General features: G+C 39.7%; 3 protein-coding genes across 4 annotated transcripts in view; 2 read left to right on the top strand and 1 right to left on the bottom strand.

Moving 5' to 3' along the window:
* Positions 1–705: 705 nt before the first annotated feature.
* Positions 706–7,462, top strand: LOC127947675 (SPRY domain-containing SOCS box protein 3). The gene is made up of 7 exons (XM_052544682.1): positions 706–875; positions 1,698–1,844; positions 2,893–3,070; positions 3,167–3,354; positions 3,775–3,877; positions 3,983–4,108; positions 5,871–7,462. Exons 2-7 carry the CDS (start codon positions 1,719–1,721, stop codon positions 6,224–6,226), a joined length of 1,077 nt encoding a protein of 358 aa, XP_052400642.1. The 5' UTR covers positions 706–875; positions 1,698–1,718; the 3' UTR covers positions 6,227–7,462.
* A 1,226-nt stretch (positions 7,463–8,688) lies between these two features.
* LOC127947691 (nucleoside diphosphate kinase 3) lies at positions 8,689–11,951 on the top strand. Of its 2 annotated transcripts, none has more exons than XM_052544684.1 (5): positions 8,689–8,838; positions 10,467–10,597; positions 10,673–10,774; positions 10,878–10,990; positions 11,246–11,951. In XM_052544684.1, the coding sequence occupies exons 1-5, from the start codon at positions 8,793–8,795 to the stop codon at positions 11,361–11,363; spliced, it is 510 nt and encodes a 169-aa protein (XP_052400644.1). In that variant the 5' UTR covers positions 8,689–8,792; the 3' UTR covers positions 11,364–11,951. The 2 variants fall into 2 exon arrangements, with proteins under 2 accessions (XP_052400644.1, XP_052400643.1); XM_052544683.1 differs by lacking the exon at positions 8,689–8,838 and adding an exon at positions 9,383–9,520.
* A 546-nt stretch (positions 11,952–12,497) lies between these two features.
* Positions 12,498–23,113, bottom strand: part of LOC127947659 (C-Jun-amino-terminal kinase-interacting protein 3) — a 144,427-nt gene continuing 133,811 nt past the window's right edge. The window contains exons 21-35 of the mRNA XM_052544681.1: positions 22,434–22,520; positions 22,208–22,357; positions 21,205–21,370; positions 20,908–21,102; positions 20,676–20,832; positions 20,243–20,362; positions 20,049–20,129; positions 16,120–16,187; positions 15,848–15,996; positions 15,591–15,762; positions 15,134–15,247; positions 14,622–14,660; positions 13,933–14,094; positions 13,622–13,768; positions 12,498–13,540 (exon numbers count right to left, since the gene is read on the bottom strand). Coding sequence (XP_052400641.1) covers positions 13,422–13,540; positions 13,622–13,768; positions 13,933–14,094; positions 14,622–14,660; positions 15,134–15,247; positions 15,591–15,762; positions 15,848–15,996; positions 16,120–16,187; positions 20,049–20,129; positions 20,243–20,362; positions 20,676–20,832; positions 20,908–21,102; positions 21,205–21,370; positions 22,208–22,357; positions 22,434–22,520 — 1,926 coding nt within the window. The 3' untranslated portion in view covers positions 12,498–13,421. The remainder of the gene's footprint in view (positions 13,541–13,621; positions 13,769–13,932; positions 14,095–14,621; positions 14,661–15,133; positions 15,248–15,590; positions 15,763–15,847; positions 15,997–16,119; positions 16,188–20,048; positions 20,130–20,242; positions 20,363–20,675; positions 20,833–20,907; positions 21,103–21,204; positions 21,371–22,207; positions 22,358–22,433; positions 22,521–23,113) is intronic.

The raw sequence follows: 23,113 nt of genomic DNA, 5'->3' as shown, positions 1-23,113 counted from the left end.
AAATGGTACAGCTTTTAAGTTGTTATAAGTTTTTTTTTTGTTGTAACCTTGTTTGGAAAGTAAACCGGAGATTGTGATTAATAAACCATGGGATTTTTTGGTGAAACCGCATCTCTGTGCGTGCTTTATGGACATGTGCATCGGGAATGACTCCACTGCTAACCTCAAGGGGCTAAAAGAATCTTGTTTGGAAAATTGGCCTGAACACAGAGAAAGCAAATGAATAAATTCTTATTTCTTTCGTTTGACTGTCAGCTGAACCTGAACAGACATCAACGAAATACCTAATCAAGATTTATGAACAAAATTAGGGTACAACTTTTATAAGCATGAACAAAACTGATAGACTGTAGAAAATAACCTTATAAGGATATTCTGAAATAGTCTGTTAAATTGTTCGGTTGAAGATTACTATACCTGAACATTAAGAATACAGCAAAAAGCTGTAAGTTTGTCTAACTGAAACAGACAAGTCTTAATTAATCTAGTTCATTGATAATGACAAATGAACATCTGCTTCAATGTCGTGTCTCTACACTTGTCTGGATGGGGCAGCGGGAGCGTGGAGGCGTTTATCCTTCAGTTTTAGGACGAGTTTGACATTTAAATGACAGCCGTTTAGACCTGTAGTTACGCGAGCTAGTATATAAAAACCCCGCCTACTCAGAATTTCTGACCAATGGTGTTTGGGCTGAGGAGGCGGGACATCTTAAAGCATTGTTTACGTCTGTCGTGAAAGTAGGTCACAGGACAGTGTGACAGTTAGCTGGTGGACGAAATCCGCTTGCTTTTACAGATACATACATTACAGTGTCATACTAACATCTTTAGGTTTACGAGATTCTAACGATCGTAGTGGTATCCCTAAAAGACAGGTAAGTTTGCTTGTGCTTATGCTAGTAAATGCAGCAGACAGGATGTAATGTTAGCGCATGCTAAATCCGCGATCCTCCGTTAGCGCCAAGATCATGTAACGTTACGTGTTATATGGCGAAGCCTGTTGCTCATTTTTAAAATTATTATTATACGGGCTGGGATACTATTTCAATCCAAATAATATTCGGTATCATTAGCATGGTTGCAGGCGATCTGTTTTCGTTTAAGCAAATACGCCTTCGATTCTACAGACTTGCAAGGTGCCTAGCTCCCTTGCTGACCAGTTTCTGCGAGGCCTAGCAATGAGAACATGTTTTGTTATTTTCCGGAATTAAATGACTGAATGCATATGTCACTGGCAGTTAAACTGAGCGTGTTGCCAGCTAACTTAGTGTTTACATCTCGCGCGAGAAATGCTGTAGTAGAAGTTTAGCTTCATGAGCGGAACTCACGCGCAACGGGATTTACAATAAAACGTGCATGAAATAATCCGTTTGTCATTTTAGAAATTACTTGAAGCTTTAGTGGGGAACACGTGGTAGGGACACAAAAATTTTCTGGCTTCTGACAAACTAATAATTTGGTACTTTATATGTATAACACAGTTACTTGAACGTCATTTTTATGGTTATTTATTACTGGAATATCTCTGAAGTAACCGAGTTATCATATGTCTGTCTGTTTATCATATTTCTGTGAAGCTGCTTTGAAACGATGTGTATTGTGGAATGAACAGTATAAATAAATCTTTCCAATATAACTGCCTGTTGTCTCTCTGTTCATGCTTTATTACAAGCCTCTGTTCTTTCTGTGATTGACAGGTGCGGAGGCTCCTGGTTGGCATGTCAAGGCGGAGCAGAAACAGCAGGGCATGGAGGTACGTGTGGAGTGGAATCCGACGGGATGCAGACGCAAGAGCATTGGTGCTTGCCTCTGAGAATGACGAGTGGGCTTATGATCGCCAACAGGTGCGTGTGGATGATACAGAAAGGCCTTTAGATGAGGCATAAATCCAAATATGAAAATTTGCTGTAAATATCAGTAGCTCCTCACTGCAGAACACAAGATCTGGGGGCATCGGAAATTTACTGACCCTCATGCCATCCAAAATGTGGATGATTTAGTTCTTTTCCTCAGAACAGATTTGGAGAAACTTAGCATTACATCACTTGCTCTCCAATGGGTGCCGTCAGAATGAGGGTCCAAACAGCTGATAAAAACTTAACAAGTAATCCACACAAATCCAGTCTATCAATTAATGTCTTGTGAAGTGAAAATCTGCTTGTTCATAAGAATGAATCAGAATCAGAATGTTTATAAGCAAATCCATTATTAAGAAGTTATAATTTTAAACTATTTCCTCTTGCCACAAATTTCCATAATAATGGTTCCTCCAGTGGAAATATTCATCCCCTGTTGTCTTCTCACATCAAAATCCACTAGCACATTTGTTTAGAACTGCTTTGGACTGTTTTCTCTTGTAAACATTATTTGATCTGTGCATATTTCTTTACTGATACAGATAAGATGACTTTCTCACTGGAGAAAGTATTATTACAGTATTAAGAATAGAGTACTCATATTTGAGTAAGAAGCAAGAGTTTGAAATTAAAAGCATCTTGATGATTTTGTTTCTTATAAACATGCAGTCATCTCATCCATCACATGAATAACTGTGATGTTTTTATCAGCTGATTAGACTCTCATTCTGTCAGCACCCGTTTCATTCCAGAGGAGCAAGTGATGTAATACTGAATTTCTCCAAATCTGTTCGGGTAAAGAAACCAACTCGTCTACATCTTGGATGGCCTGCGGGCGAGTAAGGTCTCTGCAGATTAAAATTTTTCCTTAATTAAAACTATTCCTTTAATTTTTTGTGTGACAAGGACTTTTGTTTGAAGTGCTGAACATCATATGTAAGAGTTTTCAAGTCAAAAAAGCAGAAATGCCAGACAACAAAAAAAAAAAAAGACTGAAACTGTGTCAGATCTGAATTTGCACACATATGTCTTGCAGTACAGTGACTCTGATTCTGAAGCCGAGTATCCAGCCATCGTTCCGGCGGTTCCGAGCGCGGTGCCTGTAACTGGAGAGTCATACTGCAGCTGTGATTCACAGATGGAGCTCAGCTGTAACCCACGGCTCCGGGGTTACACACACATGCGAGACTGCTACTGTGGAGAAGATGACCAAGGTGCTGCCACATGCAACATTAATACATAGGTTTTACCTTGATCATGTTTATTGTGACTAAATGTGTTCTCTTATTGGCTGTTTACTTGTTTGTCAGATTTTGATTGGGTGTGGGATGAGGGCAGCCGGTCATCTGCCACGCTGCTGACCTGTGAGAACAGGAAAGTGAGCTTCCACTCGGAGTATAGCTGTGGAACGGCAGCCATCCGTGGCTCCAAAGAACTCTCAGAGGGACAGCACTTCTGGGAGATTAAAATGACTTCCCCTGTCTACGGCACAGACATGGTGAGGAACAAAAGTGCAAATGAGTGTCTTTATGCATGTTTCGTATGGTAGTGATAATCAGTATGGTTTTTGTAAATAGGGGGCAGCCTGCATATGTTGGACATTTTATCTGAAAAGTCATGTTAGACTTGAAGCTGAATCAGCAGACTGAAGCATAACTGTCAGCATACAGCTAGAAAGAATGAAACTCGCTGAATCAGTTGAGTCTTCCAAGATGTGAACCACATTGCAATGAGGGTAGTTTTGCATACTTCTTGAAAATGTACCCAGCAGTTCAAAAGCAGTATTGATAATGACAAGAAATGTTTGTTGAGCACCAAAGCAGCATATTAGAATGATTTCTGAAGGATCATGTGACACTGAAGACTGTGGGCTATTTAAAACTTTACGGTTGAATTCTCTCTGTGTGTGTTCATGTAGATGGTTGGTATTGGCACATCAGATGTAAATCTGGATAAATATAGACACACGTTCTGCAGCCTGCTGGGCAAAGATGAAGACAGCTGGGGTTTATCATATACAGGTAAAACAGGTTCAGTGCACAGTGTTCACAAACACCTGTACTTTACATGAAAGCATGGTGCATAAGGACTCTTTTGTAATATAATGTATGTTTGTGTTTTCTCAGGTCTGTTACATCATAACGGTGATAAAGTGAGCTTTTCGTCACGTTTTGGACAGGGTTCCATTATTGGTGTTCACTTGGACACTTGGCACGGCACCCTCACCTTCTACAAAAACCGCAAGTGCATCGGTAAGATGACAAACTCCTTTCAGCTGCGATCTTATCAGTCTTGTTTCTTAAGTATCCTACACATTTTAATGTGTCAGTTTCTTTCTAGGAAGTGAACGATGACATATGAACAGTTACATTCTTCTAAAAGGAATGTTGTGAAGAAATCTGTCAACAGAAAATTGCCAAAGCTGTTTTCAGTAACTAGACAAACATGTTTTTAACATTACATATTAGTTATTATTAACAGTAAGAAACTGTATTGTTGTTATTGTATTCTTTTTCTTGTTGTTAAAGGGGGGGTGAAATGCTATTTCATGCATACTGAGTTTTTTACACTGTTAAAGAGTTGGATTCCCATGCTAAACATGGACAAAGTTTCAAAAATTAAGTTGTACGTTTGAAGGAGTATTTTTGTTCCAAAAAAACCTCTTCCGGTTTGTCACAAGTTTCGGAAAGTTTTTTTCGAGTATGGCTCTGTGTGACGTTAGATGAAGTGGAATTTCCTTATATGGGTCCTAAGGCACTTCTGCCGGAAGAGCGCGCGCTCCCATATAGCAGAGCACTGAGAGGCTGAGCACAGCCTGATCAGCGCGAGAGCGTCGCGAAATGTCACAAAAGAAGTGTGTTTTTGGTTGTCAGGGCAAGACAACCCTGCACAGATTACCAAAAGAGAAACAGCATTAAGGGACCAGTGGATGGAGTTTATTTTTACAGAGCATCAACGGAGTTGTGCAAGTGTTTTTGTTTGTTCCCTGCATTTCGGATTGCACATCGTTTATTTCTTAAGGATAATGCAGTCCCAACTAAAAAGGGTCACGATCGTGTGTTGGAACCGCATGCGGTGAGTAAAACTGCTTCAAATATCTCAGTGTTGTTAACTTAGCTATCGGCACGTAAGCACATCAAGTAAACAACATGCGATGTTGTCATCAAACTGCACTTTCCACATGTACAGCTTAAAAAAAAAAAAAAAAAAAAAAAAAAAAAGACGACATAAAGTGGAACATAGTCATTTTCCAAAACCGCTAAGCAAATATATACAGTTTCAGTACATACCACATAGCATACCGCCTTTGCTGATGCTGCTCTTGTTAAATTTCAGCCTCTAGATCTGTGTCACAGCTTCCACATGCTCTCAACTCAAAAGCCTACTGGCGCTCGTGATTCTTTAGCTCCGCCCACACGTCACGCCTCTAGGCGCTCGTGTTTTTCCGGGAAAAATCGGTACAGACTATCTTTCTCTTATAAATATAATAAAAATAAAGACTTTTTGGAGTTATGAAGGATGCAGTACTACTCTATAGGTACTCAAGATTAACAGGATATTGAGTGAAAACGAGCATTTCACCCCCCCTTTAAATAGTTTTGTTGGTGTGTGTGTGTACATAAAAGTTTAATTATTGTTAGAATTATATTTAGGATAGTTACATTTGAAAGTCTCTTCACATCTTGATAGCAATCACTAAGTTAAGTGCTCTAAATGTATTTATATGTATGTATGTCATCTTGATGATAATGTTTCATTACTCTATTGCAGACTGAGTGAGAATGGAAGGTGTTGTTATTGTAGTATTATGTGTTTTTTTACTGTAATATTTTCTCACTGGTAAATGAGACATGAGGTAATCTGACAGTTTTGTATTAACACTCGACCGACGCCATCTTTCGCCGTGTCACTGGTTAGCCTCTGCTCTGTCTGTGGTTAGCTCTGGTTAGCAGTTTTATTGCTGTTCAGACACTCATTTGATAACATTTGTCCTGTATGTTGTGTGTGTGGCAGGTGTAGCAGCTACAGAGATGAAGAATAAGCGTGTTTTTCCGATGGCGTGTTCCACCGCTGCTAAAAGCAGCATGAAGGTGATTCGCTCGGTCTCCGCTGCCACCTCTCTACAATACCTGTGCTGCTCACGCCTCCGCAGGCTGCTCCCGTCTGGAGTCGATGCCCTCCGAGTCCTGCCCCTGCCGCCCGGCCTCAGACACCTTCTTCACTCCAAACTGGGATGGGTGTTAAGCTTGGATCATACGCACATGCACTCGAACACACACACCCCACCAGGACCCTCCTCAGGCAGTGACTCTGAGGGCTGCTCCTCAGACCCCGAGGCCTGCCAGCGGAAACGTTGCCGCTGGACCTGAGGCTGCGAGTGCACATCCATTATGCATCATTATGCACACATCAGAAAATGACACGGCAAATAAAAAAAGAACCAACATATATAAACACTGGACGTGTGCTGTCAATCACAACGGTGGATGACAGGGCTTGCTGCAACTTCAAGGGCAGTCAAGCCTGTTTTACTAGTTACATCACTGGTAAATATTCATCTTTCAAGGCTCTAAAGGTAGTTTGCTCCATCAGGTGACATTTGGATATATATATTGCAGTATTCAATCATAATCAGTTTTTATTATGTTGTGAACTCCGATTGGAAAGAAGCCCCTCATCTCTTCAGAAACAAGATGTGAACCTCATGAACCTGTTCTGACGTGGGGAACAATAACATGGCGTCATCTGAAACGCAGGCAAACATTTAAAAAAAAAAAAAAAAGTTCACTTGAGTGAACTGTAAATTTCTTGGGGGCAGAAACAGTTACCTGATCTCCTTCGATGTCTTGCATATTCATGTCTTTCTCTATTACAGGCCAGTCAAACATCTCAGCACTTCAGAGTGTCAAGGTCTGTTCCCTCTTGATGTTTGAACAATCTTTGTAATGGTTTTTACTCGGACTAACCAATAGACAGTAAGTAACAACAGTGACGTCATTATGAATGTCTGCATAAATGTGTTTTAAAAACCATTATGTTGAAATGGTGAGGAAAATTGCTTGTGTATTTTGACAGTTTTTGTCTCTAGGTATTACTTTGGATCCTAGTTCTTTCTCAAAGTGTGTTTATGTGTGTCTGAACAGTATTTTCATAGAAATCCTGTTTCTCTGGAAATACCTCGATGCAGTTGTCGAACTGACTGATGTTAACTGAAGTGGAGGTTGATTCAGTTTTCAGTCTGTGCAACATCTCTACATGAGGTTCATATTGAATTCAGATTTATATGGTTTGTATGGCAGATTTTGTATTTCGTTGTTTTAAAAATGTTTTTGTTATGCATAAAGCACTTTTTTGCGCTTATTGTATGTATGTAGAAATATATACAGGTCCCTAAACCGTGTTCTAAGCATATTGTGTGTCATAAGCGCTCTTTTTCTCTCATTCACTCTCTTCCTTCTCTCTTCCTTCTCCCGCTTTTACAAAATTACATGAAGCATGGCCTTTTATATGAGTCAAGAAAAAAATTATATATGCATTAAAAAAGGGGCTGAATATGTTTTTGTTTGCTCTTTTTTGACATCTTAATAAAGGTTTCCACAAGTCAATCATATAGTTGCTCTTATTACACAAAACTAAAACTACACTTTCCATCATATTGCATCTTTTGGAGAATGAATTTCTAATTAATTTTGTACAGAATATTTCTGACAAAATACTGCATGATGAAGATAATACAGTAAAGATTATTTATTTTGGTCTGACTAACAAATAAGAAAGTTCATGTTATTAATTATATGTATGTATATGTTATATAACAGACTGCTAGACTGTCACACTTGTGAGGTTGAATGCTCACTATAAGCAGAACAGGAAACTAATACGCATGCGCAGTTCGGACTGACCAATTTCACTGCTGAAAAGTTTAGGGTCAGTAGCATCATGAACCGCACTGTGGCTGCAGTGGAGTCATTCATTTGACTTGACATCCTCCTGTACAAGCATTACAAGTTTAGGGTCAGTAAGATTTTTTTTTATTTTATTTTTTTTACTTAAGTGAGAATGCACTAAATTGCTAAAAAGTGAGACATTTATAAGACATTTATAATGTTACAAAAGAGTTTGATTTCAAATAAATGCTATTCTATTGAACTTTATTAATCGAAGAATCGTGAAAAAAAATCACAGATATTACAAAAATATTAGGTTGCACAGCTGTTTTTAATAATAATAATAAGAAGAAATGTATCTTGAGCACCTCATCAGCATATTAGAATAATTTCTGAAGGATCATGTGACACTGAAGACTGGAGGAATGATGCTGAAAATTCAGCTTTACCATCACTGGAATACATTACAGTAAACTGTCATTAAAATTGTAATGATGTTTTACAATATTACTGTTTTTAATGTATTTTTGATTAAATAAACACAGCTTTGGTGAGACAACAAACATGAACAGTAATGAATGAGAGACGACATTACATATTTTGAGTAAATGCATATTTTGAGCAAATAAATACAGCAACCTCACTGTGATAGATTGTTTGGATTGGGGAAGTCGTGGCCTAGTGGTTAGAGAGTTTGACTCCTAACCCTAGGGTTAACCCTATGGGTCAACCAAATTTGGTCTAAATCTGAAAATGAATTGTCTCACAATTATATATAATAATATAAAAAAATTGTCATGAAAATCACAAACCGGTTTTTTTTTTTTATTTACCATGTATACATTACTTGCAGACAACCCAGGGATCCGATCTATATCAAACTTTATAAGTTTCCAACTTTTTATTTTCGTTTTCCTTTATTTTTTTCTTGTGTGTATTGATGCTGAGACACCAAAAAAACGCGCATGTCACCTAGCAACACTCGTTAGCGCGCGCACGCGTCTCCTCCCTCTCTCTTCCGAAAACTCCTGCGCCTTTGACTGCTAAGATGATCATACTTTGCTTAACGATATTTGCGAACATTTACAAGACTGGTAAGTAGTGCCAATTAGGTGAATTTTAGCCGTTTATCTGCTGATTGTCGTTTCAAGTGAAGGAACGACTCGGGCAGTCCTCTTGTCTGGGTCTCATTTTACTTCATCTCGTGAGTTATTGTTTGCTAGCCTGACTATCCAGTTGTAACGTATAAGTGGCGCTGCGTATGTAAACCCAAGCTGCTATGTTTTAGGTGAGACTGTACAATGTTTCCGAGTTAAAACATACTACAGCAACATGCATTGTAATGCAAATATTTCGCTTTAACACGTGCGGCCCATTCACGTCATGCATCTGCCTAAGAAGGATAACTTTACCACCTACACGTGTGTCTTGGGTCCCAGTCTGCTCTGCTAACGAATAACATTTGAGATTATTCCCAAACTCGAACATTCATAACCTGTGATTAGTAAAAAGGTAATAAAACGCGTTTTCTGTTAAATTCTCAGCCTGATCCTATTAATAGTGTCGTTTGCGTTCCTGTGATTGGTTCTGGAGTATTGGCCTGCGCAGTGCTCGCCCGTGATTGGTCAGTCGGGGTGCTGAATCCGCACGTGATTGGTCAGTCGGAGTGCTGAACCCGCGAGACTGCTGCGCGAATAATGGGTTCTAAAAGGTCGTTGTCTGACACAGAAGAGCTCGCGGATTTGGCGGCAAAACACGGCAGGATTATTGAATCAGGTAACGTTATGCAGAAGAACACCTGCTCAAGCCATTTCAGTGTGCGCTATATTACAGGGACCACAAACAGGACGAGTCGCGCTATTATTATATCGAGTGCTTATACATTGGTTTTATAAAATAATAATTATATTTAACACTAAGTAAATAGAAATTATTCGTTTGATTTGGGAAATGAATGCGTTCTGATTGCGTCGGTTCTTTTTGTGACCATACAGCTAGCTGGCGAGCACTAAGAGGTTTATTGCCTTGGTATTAATAGTGCATATGGGGCTTTCAAAATGGGTTGCTGTTTTCGAATGAGTGGATTTATTTGTAAAAAAAAAAAAAATTGTAAATGTGTACAGTACAATTATCCCAAACAATACAGTACAAATATATATATATATAGAGAGAGAGAGAGAGAGAAGTATTAATTTCAGTTTAAATTGTTGTTTATATAGATCTTGGAGTCTATATATTATCCATTAAATTTAAAGGCAATATGTAAGATTTTTTAAAATTAAAATATCCATATATAATACACTATAACAGTATTATATATTTTGCTGACTTGTGTACTTACATTGCCAAATGTTTCGAAGACTGTTTAAATCCAGAGAAATAAGCAGTTTTAACTAGTGATCTTACCTGAATATAATAGCCAGTATTAACAGTTTACGTGATCTGGCTCTTGATTTTATTATTATTATTATTATTTCTTTACCGGGAAGCAAATAAATCAATCAGAATCAGAAAGTGTGTAATAAATTAGAATACCACGCATTCTGGATTCGACTAATCAAATCTGTTTTTATGTAAGACGTTTAATACATTTGAATAGCACACATAATAACTTCTACAAGTCACATCTGTTTTGATTTCTGTGTAATGAACTTCGGTACACAAACAAGCAATAGCTTTGAGAGTCCAGAGGAATGAGTTTAACCTCAGATGTTTATTGCAGGATGGACTGGCACAAACGAGCGCACGTTCATCGCAGTGAAGCCAGATGGAGTTCAGCGCAGACTGGTGGGTGAGATCATCCTCTGCTTTGAGCGCAAGGGTTTCAAACTGGTCGGCATGAAGCTCCTGCAGGTGAGAGCACCACTGGAGCATCTTTCACATAAGATTTACCTGGAGAATATATCATCTGTGTTATTATGCCTGTAGGCATCAGAGGAGCAGCTCAGACAGCACTACAGGGACCTGAAGGAGAAGCCGTTCTATGGTGGCTTGGTCAAATACATGAGCTCTGGACCCATTGTTGCAATGGCAAGGAACACAGTGCCTCCATATTGATCCCAAATATGAGTTCTGTAATAATGCCACATCTAAAGACTTACGTGTGTCTGTCTATTTGCATGTTTTTAACTAGGTCTGGCAAGGGCTGGATGTGGTAAAGACTGCCAGAAAGATGCTTGGAGAGACAAACCCAGCAGACTCTCTCCCTGGCACTATCAGAGGAGACTATTGTGTTGAAGTGGGCAGGTTAGTTTGTGTTTTAAACAGTGTTTATATTGATAGATGGACAGTAAAAATAGTTTTTTTTTTTCTTTTTACTGAAGAAAATACTTAAGCCTTTCTAACAGTGTTACTTTCTTTGTGAAATTTGTTAATTATTAGCACTAGAATAGTTTCAAAGTAAACAGTTTTCCAGTATTTTCATTGACTCGTCTGTTGCATGAATTCATCTATGGTTGTATTAACATGAATGCTTGTTAAATGTGTTTTTCTTGTTGGCAGGAATGTGATTCACGGCAGTGATTCAGTTGAAAGTGCTCAGAGAGAGATCTCACTGTGGTTCGAGCATCATGAGTTGTTCTGCTGGGAAGAATGCAATGAGCACTGGATCTATGCTTGAAACCCATCATGTAGCACTCACACACTTATCGTAACATACAGCTTCAACAGCTTCATCTGCTCCTCTCAATAGAAAACTCTGCTCAAGCCATAAATTGACCAAAAAAAAAAAAAAAAACAGGAAAAGCTAGCTTGTGTTCTCAAGGTAACCTGCCTTCGTCCCTGATATCCAGTTATTGGTCATGCTATATTGAATGTTTTGGTTTCTTACTGCTTTCTTTGCAGATGTTAAATCTTCACAGATATTCACTGCATTACTAATCTTTGGTAGGTTGGTAAGTCATGCATTACTCTAAGATATTTTACTCAAGATCTTTACATCAAATCGAAATATGTTGTTTACATTTTTACCTCCAGCTTTTGATATGGATATGCTTCTTGCCATCTTGATGCACTCTGTAAAAAAATACTTGTATTAATCATGTCACAAAAGGAAAGCAATAATGAATGACAAAGAGCCAGCATGTTCTGAATAACTGAATAACTGACTTGAATATCCCAGTAATACTTTGTCTTACTCTAGTGCTTGGAAATCATTTGACCAAAGGGCGCCTTACTTTACAAATAAATTATTCCTTTGTTCATTGACTATTATACAAATTTGTGTTTGCTAAGCTTTTGAATTGTTAGCAAGTATGTCTCATGCTTAAGTCTGAATTTATTTGGTCAAATATTAAGTAAAAATATTAACATTGTGAAATATTACAATTTAAAGTCTTTTCTATTTTAATATATTATAAAGTTAATCGTTTGTTATTATTTAGAATAATGTGTAATTGATTTGCTGCTCAAGAAACATTTCTTATGTTGAAAACTTTTTTTGCTGCTTAATGTTTTGTGAGAAAACAGATTCTCTCAGGATTATTTGATAATTATAAAGTTCAAAAGAACAGCATTTATTTGAAATATAAATATTTTATAACAAATGTCTTTCACTTTAGCTCAATATTGATCAATGCATCCTTGAAAAACATTATTATTTTCCTTCAAGGACAAAAATATATATATTGGTAGTATATTTTCCATTAAATATTTTGTGCAAATGTGTATAAAGTATTGCTCTGCCTAATAATTGTAGGAAAATACCATTAAGTTATGATAGCGTTTCATCAAATGATGGAGCTGAAGACAGAAGTATTCAGCACATAAACATGTTTATTTCTTAATACTTAACCACACAAAGAACAAAGAGTGATGATTTACACACAAGGCGACTGGGACGAACCTTCCAAACCTCGTCCAATCAAAGGCTTCAGTTTAGCTATTCACCTCATTCTTAATCCCAGAGGGAAGTTAGCAGTGCTAGTCAGCACACATCTCACTGAGCTTGAAAAATGGATAGCTGCGAACGTTTGAAGTGACTTTTAGCTTGGTTGAATATTCTTTTACATTTTCACTTTATAACGAGCTGAAATGGCATTGGGACATGTTTGGGTTGTGCTAGATAGCCAACAAATCCTGACCACTTATTTGATTATCCTCAAGTATTCACTCTATACTATTTCTCTCTGCACTCCATGATGCTTTCCAGTATTTACATATTGAGGTCTTGTTCCCCCTCTTGTATTTCATTACACATCTAGCTGGTTCTTCCAAAATGAATCCTCTCATCTCTGAAGTCTCTTGAGTTCATGATGAGTTCCTGTCATTCAGTGAGCTGCGTGCTGATGGACTGTAAAAACAAAGGTCGGGGTATTTGGCAAAAACTGGGTAGTTCTGTCAGGAACATAGTTTGGTACTGATTTAAGCTGTTTATATTTCATTTAAAATTGCCATTCAGTCATAGGATGTAGCAAGTTCTTGAACTTTGTATGTTTTTGTTGGGAAGGGAATGTTACAAGGTGGATGGAAGGATCATACAGGTCGTTATAATAGAGGGTAGGAAAATACAGGTTAACGGGGTGAATATAAGACTTTCAAGGGGTAGTTACAAGGCTTGTTGGAGTGACATAGCTTAGGTACAGAATTCGGGGCATAGTTACAGAAAGGATTCATACTTCATCTTTGGGGGCGGAATTATAGGGCGGAAAGGGGGGCAGCCAGGAGCTGTCTGTTCATATCACTCCGGACCATAAGACACCTGCCACACAATGATATGACTCCTCTCTGCTTTAGACAACGCTGGCTTCATCTGAGGAGTTTCACCATTTGCTTCCTCTGTCTCGTCTTCGCCATCACCTAAAAAGAGAATGAGTAAATGCCATTAATAGTTATATGACCAAACAAACATGTTAATGTAGTGTTTTAATAGTTTCTCACCGATACGGAAGTCGATATAACCCTCTCCTCCACTTAGTACTAGCACGTTCTGAAGGCTCTGTGCCTCTGTGTCCGTCGGGGCTGAGGAGCCCTGAGACTCTGATGGACTGTCCAACACGCTACCGTTCAGGCTGGCCAACACATCGCCTGAAAGCAACATGAGATGCATGCATGTTACAGTTACATAAACATGTCTAAAATATCCTTTTATAAATATGTTTTAATAAATATGTCTAAAAATACATGTAAAATGTATGTATATATGTATATATATATATATATACAATTCTATATTTAAAATTGACACTAACCTGGCACTGACACTAAGAATTTGACAGCATCTCTGTGTCCATGGAAACAGAGTTGAGCCTGTGCCATAGAGCAGTATGGTATGAAGCTACTCTTCTCAGAGTTACTGTCATCTGCATAAACGTGGATCACGCCCCCCGATGATGTGGGTGACACCTTATTGGCTGCAAGAGAACAGAAAGCACCAATCAGAAAGTTTAACGACCAATGCAGAAACTCACAAGGACTGCCAGTGCTTAAATAAATAAATGAAACTGCTGCAGAGAAGAACAGTGTAATAAAGAGATCAAAGCATGCAAAAAAAGCAGCAGATATTAAAAAAGACAAAAAGCATGGGGAAAAAAATTAAGCATAGTTAACATAATGAAGGTAGAGGAAATTCATTCGTAATTAAAAAAATTGAACCATTAAAAAAAAAAATCTATTTAACGATGGAGTGAATGAAATAAGTGTTTTTTTTTCTTTTTCTGATAAAAATGTATATGTAGATTTATATGACTCTTCAAAAAAATTAACACAAAATAATGGGGATAGTAGGACAGAGGTAATTCATCAATGACCAAACATGCTAAAACCACCTAAAAAACAAGTTTATCAAACAAAGAAATATAAATGAATGAAAGCCATTGAGTACCGAAAATAAGTGTGATGTGACATGATAAGAATGACAGTTATAACTCTCCACACTTACCCCTCAGTCCGAGGAGCTGCCCTCGATGAAGCACTACGGCTACAGGAAAAGGAAGTGGGACGGGGAACAAGGCAGAACAAGAGAGCAACATTCATGAGACGAAGAGAAAGAGGGTAATGGTACAGTAAGGGAAAAAAGAAGAGGAGAAAGGAACTGACAAGAGGAGGCACAGGGTTTATTGGATAATTAAGGGATTAAGGAAGTTGACTTAGTGGTTAATGATCTGGGATGACATTAAAGTTCCAGGGTGGTGGCTACCCAATGAAATTGAAAGATGATGAGAATCAAGCCTCTTAACTAGTTTAACCAGCAAGACATCCTTGGTCAGCCAGCTTCAGAATGAGCAAGAGCAAGAACAAGCTGATTGACCATCAAAAGTATCACTAACCAGCATAAACCAGTGACAGAGAAATGTTTTGGTTGATCAGTGAAGGGTAAGGGAAATGGTTCAGATGATCAAGGACCTTGTTAACAATAAATGGTGTATGCATACAAATACCCCTTAGACTTACTTTCAGTCAGAGGGATTGAGATGATGACACCATTTCCAGTCCCCACCCACAGTCGGTTTCCTCCAATCAGCAGCGCAGTTATCCTGACAAAAGAGAAGCCCAACTTTCCTGTACCTGTCAATCACAGACAACATTGTAAACGATGTAAAACATTTATATTGCGACTTCTGATCTTTGATCAATTTAAGGCAAAATTACTATCTTTCAATAAATGTAATAAAGGACCAATAAATATAAACAACATATTTAAATATAAAAATCTTATTTTATTACATTGACTTTTTTTTTGACATTTTATGTTAAATTGCTTTTATAAATATGGTAAAATAAAACAAAATATAAAATTAAATTAAATTAAAGTAAAAAAACTGCATGAAGAGGCAATCTCAATTCTAAACTAATATATACGCTATAAATCGAAGTGTTGAAGTCACAGCAACAAAGTGAGAAGTGTTACCCAGCATCTTGCTGACATAAGGCTCAATATCCACATCTTGCAGATGCTGATGTGTGAGTGCGTGGTACAAGCGGAGCGTAGAATCCAACCGGATTGAAACCCAGACACCATCACCAATCCATGCCAGCTGTCTCACCTGGCTCTCCTTGCGTGGGTGAGCGTCAAATGATTTCTACATGAAAGAGAGAGAAAGATAAAAAAAATGTCCCAAGACCAAGATTATGATGAAGACATAACATTCACTATCTGAGACTCACCTCAATCTGCATGCTCTTGGGCTGGATCACGTGGATCTTGTTCTTGTTACCACACCAGACTTTGTCATGAACCACAGCCATGCATCGAATGGAGTGGTGGGGTCTTCCCAGATCCATAAGATGATAGTTCGATAGATCCCATTGTCCGTCTGTGTTTATATTTCACATTTGTTATTGTAATATGCATGAATGAAAAATATTTACAAAATTGTTTTAACAAATAACCGTTTTCCATTTTATCACAAGTTTAACATTAGAAAAATGAAGCAAACCTTCAGCTCTATGAAAGATTGCAAGAGTTCCATCAGCTAACGCAACCAAAACTCTCCCCTTCACATGTCTGAAACACAATGAGACAAAGTAAGAAATGTTAGTATTTTTTCATATAGTAGGTGTTATTCTTTTTATATACACTACTATTCAAAAAGTTTATTCCCCAAGGATGCATCGAATTGGTCAAATGTAACAGTAAAGTCTTTTATATTGTTACAAAACATATGTCAAAAATGCTTTTGAACTTTCTATTTATTATAGTATCCTGACAAAATATCATGGTTTACACAAAAAAATATTAAGCAGCAAAACTGTTCCCTTTTAGTCTGTCACTCTAGACGTCACGTCATGGACCGACGAATTGGGATCTCAATTTGAGAGACCAATCTACTTCGAGTGTAAACTAAACTCTTGGAAGCTTATGGTTTTGGCAGCATGGCGATTCAGCGGTGGTCGAGTGGGTTGCACACTCCGCCCCCCCTGTTGTGCTGCAAGCAGCCATTTACTGGTGCGCCTCACCACTAAAAGAGCATTTCCCTGAATGAGCAATTTTCTCTAAAAGAATTTCACAGGTGCATCTTTGTAAAGATGACGGACCATCTTTTTAAAGATGCCATTTCACACAGTGTGTTTCTGGATGCAGTCATTACCTGCCGCCGGATGATGGTCAAGATCGCTGCCTCACGTGTCTGTGAATTAAACACGCTGAGGTGGCATTTGTGGATGACTCATGTTCCCATTGCGTGAAAATTACCCTCTCGGAGCTGTGGACCAGCTTTCGCTACTTCCGGCAGTAGCACAGGTGATTTGAGGGTCACAGTGGTGGCAAACCCCTCAGGGAACCAACCCTCAGGGGACCACCAATCCTCTAGCACCTTTGATCTAGTTGAGCAGCCAATGGAATGTGCTGGGCCCTCTTCAAAGTGCTTACTAGCGGTATTCTGTTGGGCTCCTCCTGGTGACTGGATGTCGATCATTGCATGGGAGGGAGAGCTATCTGAGGAAGATTCAGCTGTGATGTCACCCTCTGGGATCAAATGCCTGAATCGGATCCAGCTATGCTTTCCCGGGCCGCCGAGAAGAGAAGGCTCAAGTGGAGCAGTCACTAGCAATTGTGTCCTAAGTGCACCTCCTTCTGGTGGGGAGCCCTGTTGCTCCCTTCCCGGGTTAGTAGGTAAGGTTCCTCAATGCCCCTGTGCTTCCACCTGGCTTTAACACCCCAGTCTGATCATGGCCGAGGGTGGCCCCCTGCGTTTGCCCTCACTCCAGCGCAGCATCCGCAGCAACCTCTGCAGCAGCCTCCAGACAAGCAGCATTGTGGAGCCGGGCATAGGCAGGTCGCCCTGCCTGTCCAGGCCTGCGTCAATCCTGGTGGCAAGCGGAAGAGCTAGTAGGTCTGAGACAGGCGACCCAGAGATGGAGGGATCTGCTCTTCGGGAGATGGTGAATGCACTCCTTCCCCCAGAGTAGGGCCGGGTGAAGAATCTATTGTTTCGTTTTACCCTGCAATTGGTCTTTTGGTTGACAGTACCCAAATTCTCAACAAAAGAGCAGTTTTCTCTATCTCTGGCTCCCAGGAGAGCACTGAAATGTGCAGATGGCCCAACACCAGACCTCACTCATCCTCCTCCTTCACCAGCCGGCAGCTGCGGGCGGTTCGAGAGCATCAACAAAAGTCCTACTCATGCACCCTCTGCAAACCAGGTAAGTGTTGCACTACATACTAAGACCCCTCTTCGCTCCACTCACAAGCCAAATTCCTGCATTCCACCTCCCTGCCCCACTGCGGTTACAGCGGTGGTTTCGTTGGTCCGGCTTGCATGGTTTCTGGTGCCTGGCTACCCAGCCCATCTCGCTGTCTCGCTGAACCATCAGACCATCACTACAGTGAAGGCAGCTGATGCTCCTGTCTTGCATGCAGAGATTGCAGTCCTACTGACGAAGGATGTGATAGAGCTGATCCCTCCAGCTAATATGAGGATGGGAAACCGTTTCTGCTTCTGGCATATCAGTAGAAGGTTCTGCCTCTTCAGAGACCTCTCACTGCCAGTTGCTCTACTCCCTGACCGAGGGAACACTCTGCATGGACTCAAGTATGCCCAAACCCCCACCCCCCCAGTGAGCCATTCTCGCACAGACACTGTGCAAGTCATGGAGGACGAGGAGCTGGTCTTGCTTATGGTACCATATTGGCCCAGACATGGTTCCTCAAACTAATGCTCCTTGCTACAGCCCCTCTCTGGCAGATTTCCTCTGAGGAAGGATCTACTGACTCAGAGATGGGGCACCTCTGGAAACTTCATGTCTGGTGCCTGGAGGTAGAGGACACCATCACTTCGATGAGAGCACTGTCTATGAGACACGCTTGAGCCTTGAAGTGGAACCTGTTTGTTGAGTGGTGTTATTTTCATCGTGAAGACTCCTGGAGATGCAGAGCTGTGCTTTCCTTTTTGCAGTAAGGGCTGGAGCGAAGGCTGTCTCCCTCCACCCTGAGTCTATGTCGCTGCGATCACTGCAAACCATGACCCCATGGAAGGGAAGTCAGTAGGTAAGCATGCATGGTCATCAGTTTCCTTATGGTGGCCAGAATGATAGATCCTCCCCGGCCCCCCTCCATACCCTCTTGGGACCTGTCTCTAGTGCTTAAAGAGTCCATATCTGCCTTTCTACTCATTCGAGCTGAAGTTTCTTTCAATGAAAACTCTGTTCTTGCTTGCACTGGCCTTCATCAAGAGGGTAGGGGACCTGCACACATTTTCAGTCAAATATATGTGCCTAGAGCTCTGGCTGGCTGACTCCCAGGAAATCTGGTGGCCCAGGCCCGGCTATGTGCCCAAGGTTCCCACTAATCCCTTCAAAGATCAGATGGTGAACCTGCAAGTGCTGCCCTTGTAGGAGGCAGACCCAGCCCTATCTTTGCTGTCCCATCCAAGCGTAGACTGGATACAAAGTTTAGGACCTCAGGCCAGCTCTTTGTCTGTTACGGACGCCAGCAGAAGGGGAAGGCCATCTCTAAGCAGAGGATAGCCCACTGGATTGTGGAAGCCATCACCCTGGCTTATCAGGTAGAAGGTGTGCCCTGCCCGCTCAAGTTGCGTGCTCACTTTACTAGGAGTGTTGCATCCTTCTGGGCCCTGGCTCGTGGCACCTCGCTGACAAATATTTGTAGAACTGCGGGCTGTGCAACCCCCAACATGTTCACTAGATTCTATAGCCTTTGTGTGGAGCTAGTATCCTCCTGTGATTTCACCTCAAATGGGTAGTTTGGGTGTTTCCCTGGCAGACTTCTGCCATTTCCAAGAGGGTTACAATCCCCTCCAATTGTCAATATGTACCTAAATGGGTATTCATATTCGTATTTGCTCCCGAGACCTCTTTCAGGAAAGATGGGACTTCCGCAGCATCCCTGTTCCAAGTGGAATAGGTACGTTTTCCTAGTGTTATCCAATCACACTGAGTGGGTAGTGCTACGACAACAGTGAGTGGTTTTCTTTTTGCGAGCTCTGGCCTACACCAAAAAAGCGGTGTAGGTGGCTCGCACAGGGCACTTGCAGGGGCAGTATATATGGCGCTTTAGTAGAGGATCCCAATTTGTCGGTCACCGACATGACGTCGATACTGATTGACTGAAACGGAACATCTTGGTTACATATGTGTTTCTTGAGCAGCAAATTGATGATTCTGAAAGATCATGTGACAATGAAGACTGGAGTAATTATGCTGGAAATTCAGCTTTGGCAACACAGAAGTACATTTTCAAATGTATTAAAAACAATTATTTAAAAAAAAAAAATACAAATAAAAAAATAAAAACAAATAAAATAAAAACAATATTGTTAATGAATTCAGAGAACTCTTTCAAAAACATTAAAATCAGACCCCAAACTTTTGAATAGTACTGTACATACTTCAGTAGGATTCTACTTACACCAAACTCAGTACAGATTCTTTGAGTTTGATTGAATGGAGGCATTTCTTCCAATTGGTCACTGCAGAGTGGACATAAAGCCTGTGGAGAGAGTTTACAGAGACTTTACAGAGTATTTTACAATGTGCATTTAATATTTGAGATGGAATTTTGACTTAAGAATGTGAAAATGCAACTGAATATGTGATGCCAACCAGCCATTTTGGGCTCCTAGCCACATGGTCGGGGCAGCACTTGTTCCTGCCTGGTCGTCTCCTGCCTCTTCTGAGTCTGTGGGGGCTGAAGTCACTTGCTCCTTCGGCACACCTGCTTCACTGATGACACAACGCGCAGAGCAGACCATTTAAATTCAACACACATACCTAAATCATTTCTTAACGTATTCAGCAAATAGTAAACCGCCCTTTTGCAGAGAGAAAAAAACAGGACTGGTTTAAAAAACTGTATAATATTTGTGAATAAACATTTATGAAAGAATTTGTCATGTCAAGTCACCTTAATTTATATAGCGCTTTTAACAATATAGATTTTAACAAAGCAACTGAACAGCTTTAAAAATTTCTAATTTATAATTAAATAATAATTCATCTAAAGGTTTTGTGGTTTAGTAGGCTAAAGGTGAGGTACCTGTGTGTGTTGTCAGTAAAGACATGCTCGGTGAAAGTACTGAGTGTGCTGTCCCCACTCTCAATAGGCCCTGCCTCCTCAGACACCTCAATGGCTTCTGTCGCTTCCTCCGCAGACTGTGACACTGCTAAGCTTCTGCACACTGGAGCTGTAGGAGCTAAACACAAAGCATATGATGAACACTATGTAGTCTCAAAGATTCCTAACATACCTTTTCAGTCAGTTTGCTCACCTTGGCTTCGGTCCTGCACAGGTGTGTCGGTGCGAGAGGAGCAGTTGCTGCGTACTACGCTGCAGTTAGTGGCACAGCCCACGATGGTGATTCCCGCCAGCATGCCCTCCACTCCACCCTTCTCCTCTGAAGGCCCATCTCCAGCCTGCTGCTCCAGAAATATATCACCTGCTGGGTAATCGCTCTCACTGGCCGCTACACACACACACACACACACACATGAAAAATACAAGTGACAGTTAACACATCTTATACAGTTCTACAATTGAGAGTGTAGTTATTTGTATACAGCACTACCTGGTACGCTGGAGATACACAGCACATGGGCATTACACACATTAAACTGGTCGACCAGTGAGCAGGGCTGGTTTGCATCGATAATGACCACTTTACTGGCTGAATGAGTGCTTGTCAGAATCCACACGCGGCTGCTCATCGAGTCAGTCTCATGCAGTTCTTTAGGCTAAAAGAGGGAGAAATATCAATGTTTAGACTCAAGAATCACTTTCAGCATTCATTTACTTAAAAAGAAAGGGATGCAGCGGCAGTAATCCCTTCTGATCTAGTGACTAGTGAATTTAAAAAATAATTATATGAAATGATTTAAGTTGTAATAAAAATTACTAAAATGTTATTATAAGCATAACAAATTGAGTAAAAGGTTTACCTAAAAAAATTAGTAATAAATCTGAAAACACCTTAATATAAGACGTATATGTGGTTTGTCTCCCTTCTGCTTCAATCAATGTCACACATTTGCTTATTTGAATTTCTTTACATTCTTTACTTTTACACTCTGCTTTTTCCAGGTTTAAATTTAATTTCAATTAAAATGTTTGATGTGGTCTCAGACTTTATGCTCACCAAGGCTGTATATATTTAATAATAAAAAATAATAAATAAATAAATAAATAAATAAATAAATAAAACTGTAAAATTACAAAATATTATTAGACTTTAATAGATTTGTTATCTATTATAATATATTTTAAAATATAATTTCTTACTGTGAAGGCAAAGCAGAATTTTTTAGAAGTCACTATTTATTATTAAATGTATTATTATTATCAGTGTTAAAATGTTGCTGTTAGTTATTTTTTATGGAGTTTGTGTTAATTTTTTCAAGATTCCTATTTGTAACTTTATAAATCTTTTTAATGTCACTTTTGTTCAACTGAATGCATCCTTGAGTTAAAAGGTTTTTTGTTGTTGTTGTTTTTTTTACATTTCCTCCAAAAGTGTAGGTTTATTTTCTTGTAATTTCATGTGTTCTATTCTTGTTTTTTAAAAGGCCCTTCACCTTCTTTTTCTCTGGTGAGCTCTCGCTCTTGCTGTCTCCACCTTGGTCTTCAGCAGTCAAAGGATCTGAGCCGTTGGACGGCTTCACAGCTGCAGTCTCCTGATTGGGTGTCTTCCAGCCAGTGAGATCCACACCAGCAGCACACCACAGCTGAAGAACAAGAGTCTGAGTTCATAACTTCAAAACCCCAAAACAAACCATCTGCAAGCCTGTGTGTATCTTATACCTTCCTTTTGGGATCTTTCTCCACCAGAGGGCGGCAGTAAACTGGCACAGGGACATTTTTCATGCGATCATCCTCTTTCTCGTTGGCCTGTGACGACACAGGAAGACAGTGATGTTCACAAGGCCTTTGTAAATAAGATCACTGCCACACACTACATGCTGAAAATGCCAAACTCAGAGATCCCATCATGCCCTGGTTAAGATTGCCTTGATCCAGAGCACACAGAGAAAAGGGGAAACCAAGAACAGTAGTTCAAAGTCTGTTAGAGGGTTACAAGGCAGACACATGCGCAATGACAGTCAGTCTACTGTATAGTCAGCAAATGCCATTGAGAGACAGAGAGAGCAGCAAATCATGATTCAAGTGTTTCTAAGATGGAGGAAAGTTTGATAGGGACCAGCATATCATGTTACATAAGACTGACAGTATAGACTTTCTCACCATCTGAATTTACTTTCATCTAAGACTGTGTTCTCTTTATAGAATCAAATATTGGAATCTGATTATAATAAAACAAGCTTTCGTTTAAAATGAAAAACACAAAAAAGATTATTAAAATGATTTAAAATGTGCTTTAAAGTATGTATTTTTATACACATTTATAAAGAGTACTTAAGTGTCCTAAGAAACAGTCCTGAAAGTGTTCTCTCTTTATTAAGTACACCTAAATGACTTTTTAT

The sequence above is a fragment of the Carassius gibelio genome, chromosome A3, assembly GCF_023724105.1.
Source record: "Carassius gibelio isolate Cgi1373 ecotype wild population from Czech Republic chromosome A3, carGib1.2-hapl.c, whole genome shotgun sequence".
NCBI lineage: Eukaryota > Metazoa > Chordata > Actinopteri > Cypriniformes > Cyprinidae > Carassius > Carassius gibelio.
This window is presented reverse-complemented; position numbering and strand designations above follow the sequence as displayed.

What these genes read in the sequence shown, in the direction of transcription:
- LOC127947675 (XM_052544682.1), top strand. Translation starts at nt 1,719, where the DNA reads ATGTCAAGGCGGAGCAGAAACAGCAGGGCATGGAGGTACGTGTGGAGT. An exon ending in CTGGGGTTTATCATATACAG is followed by an intron (nt 3,878 to 3,982) that starts GTAAAACAGGTT and finishes GTGTTTTCTCAG; the next exon opens with GTCTGTTACATCATAACGGT. An exon ending in CAAAAACCGCAAGTGCATCG is followed by an intron (nt 4,109 to 5,870) that starts GTAAGATGACAA and finishes TGTGTGTGGCAG; the next exon opens with GTGTAGCAGCTACAGAGATG.
- LOC127947691 (XM_052544683.1), top strand. Translation starts at nt 9,442, where the DNA reads ATGGGTTCTAAAAGGTCGTTGTCTGACACAGAAGAGCTCGCGGATTTG. An exon ending in CGGCAGGATTATTGAATCAG is followed by an intron (nt 9,521 to 10,466) that starts GTAACGTTATGC and finishes TGTTTATTGCAG; the next exon opens with GATGGACTGGCACAAACGAG. An exon ending in CTGGACCCATTGTTGCAATG is followed by an intron (nt 10,775 to 10,877) that starts GCAAGGAACACA and finishes GTTTTTAACTAG; the next exon opens with GTCTGGCAAGGGCTGGATGT.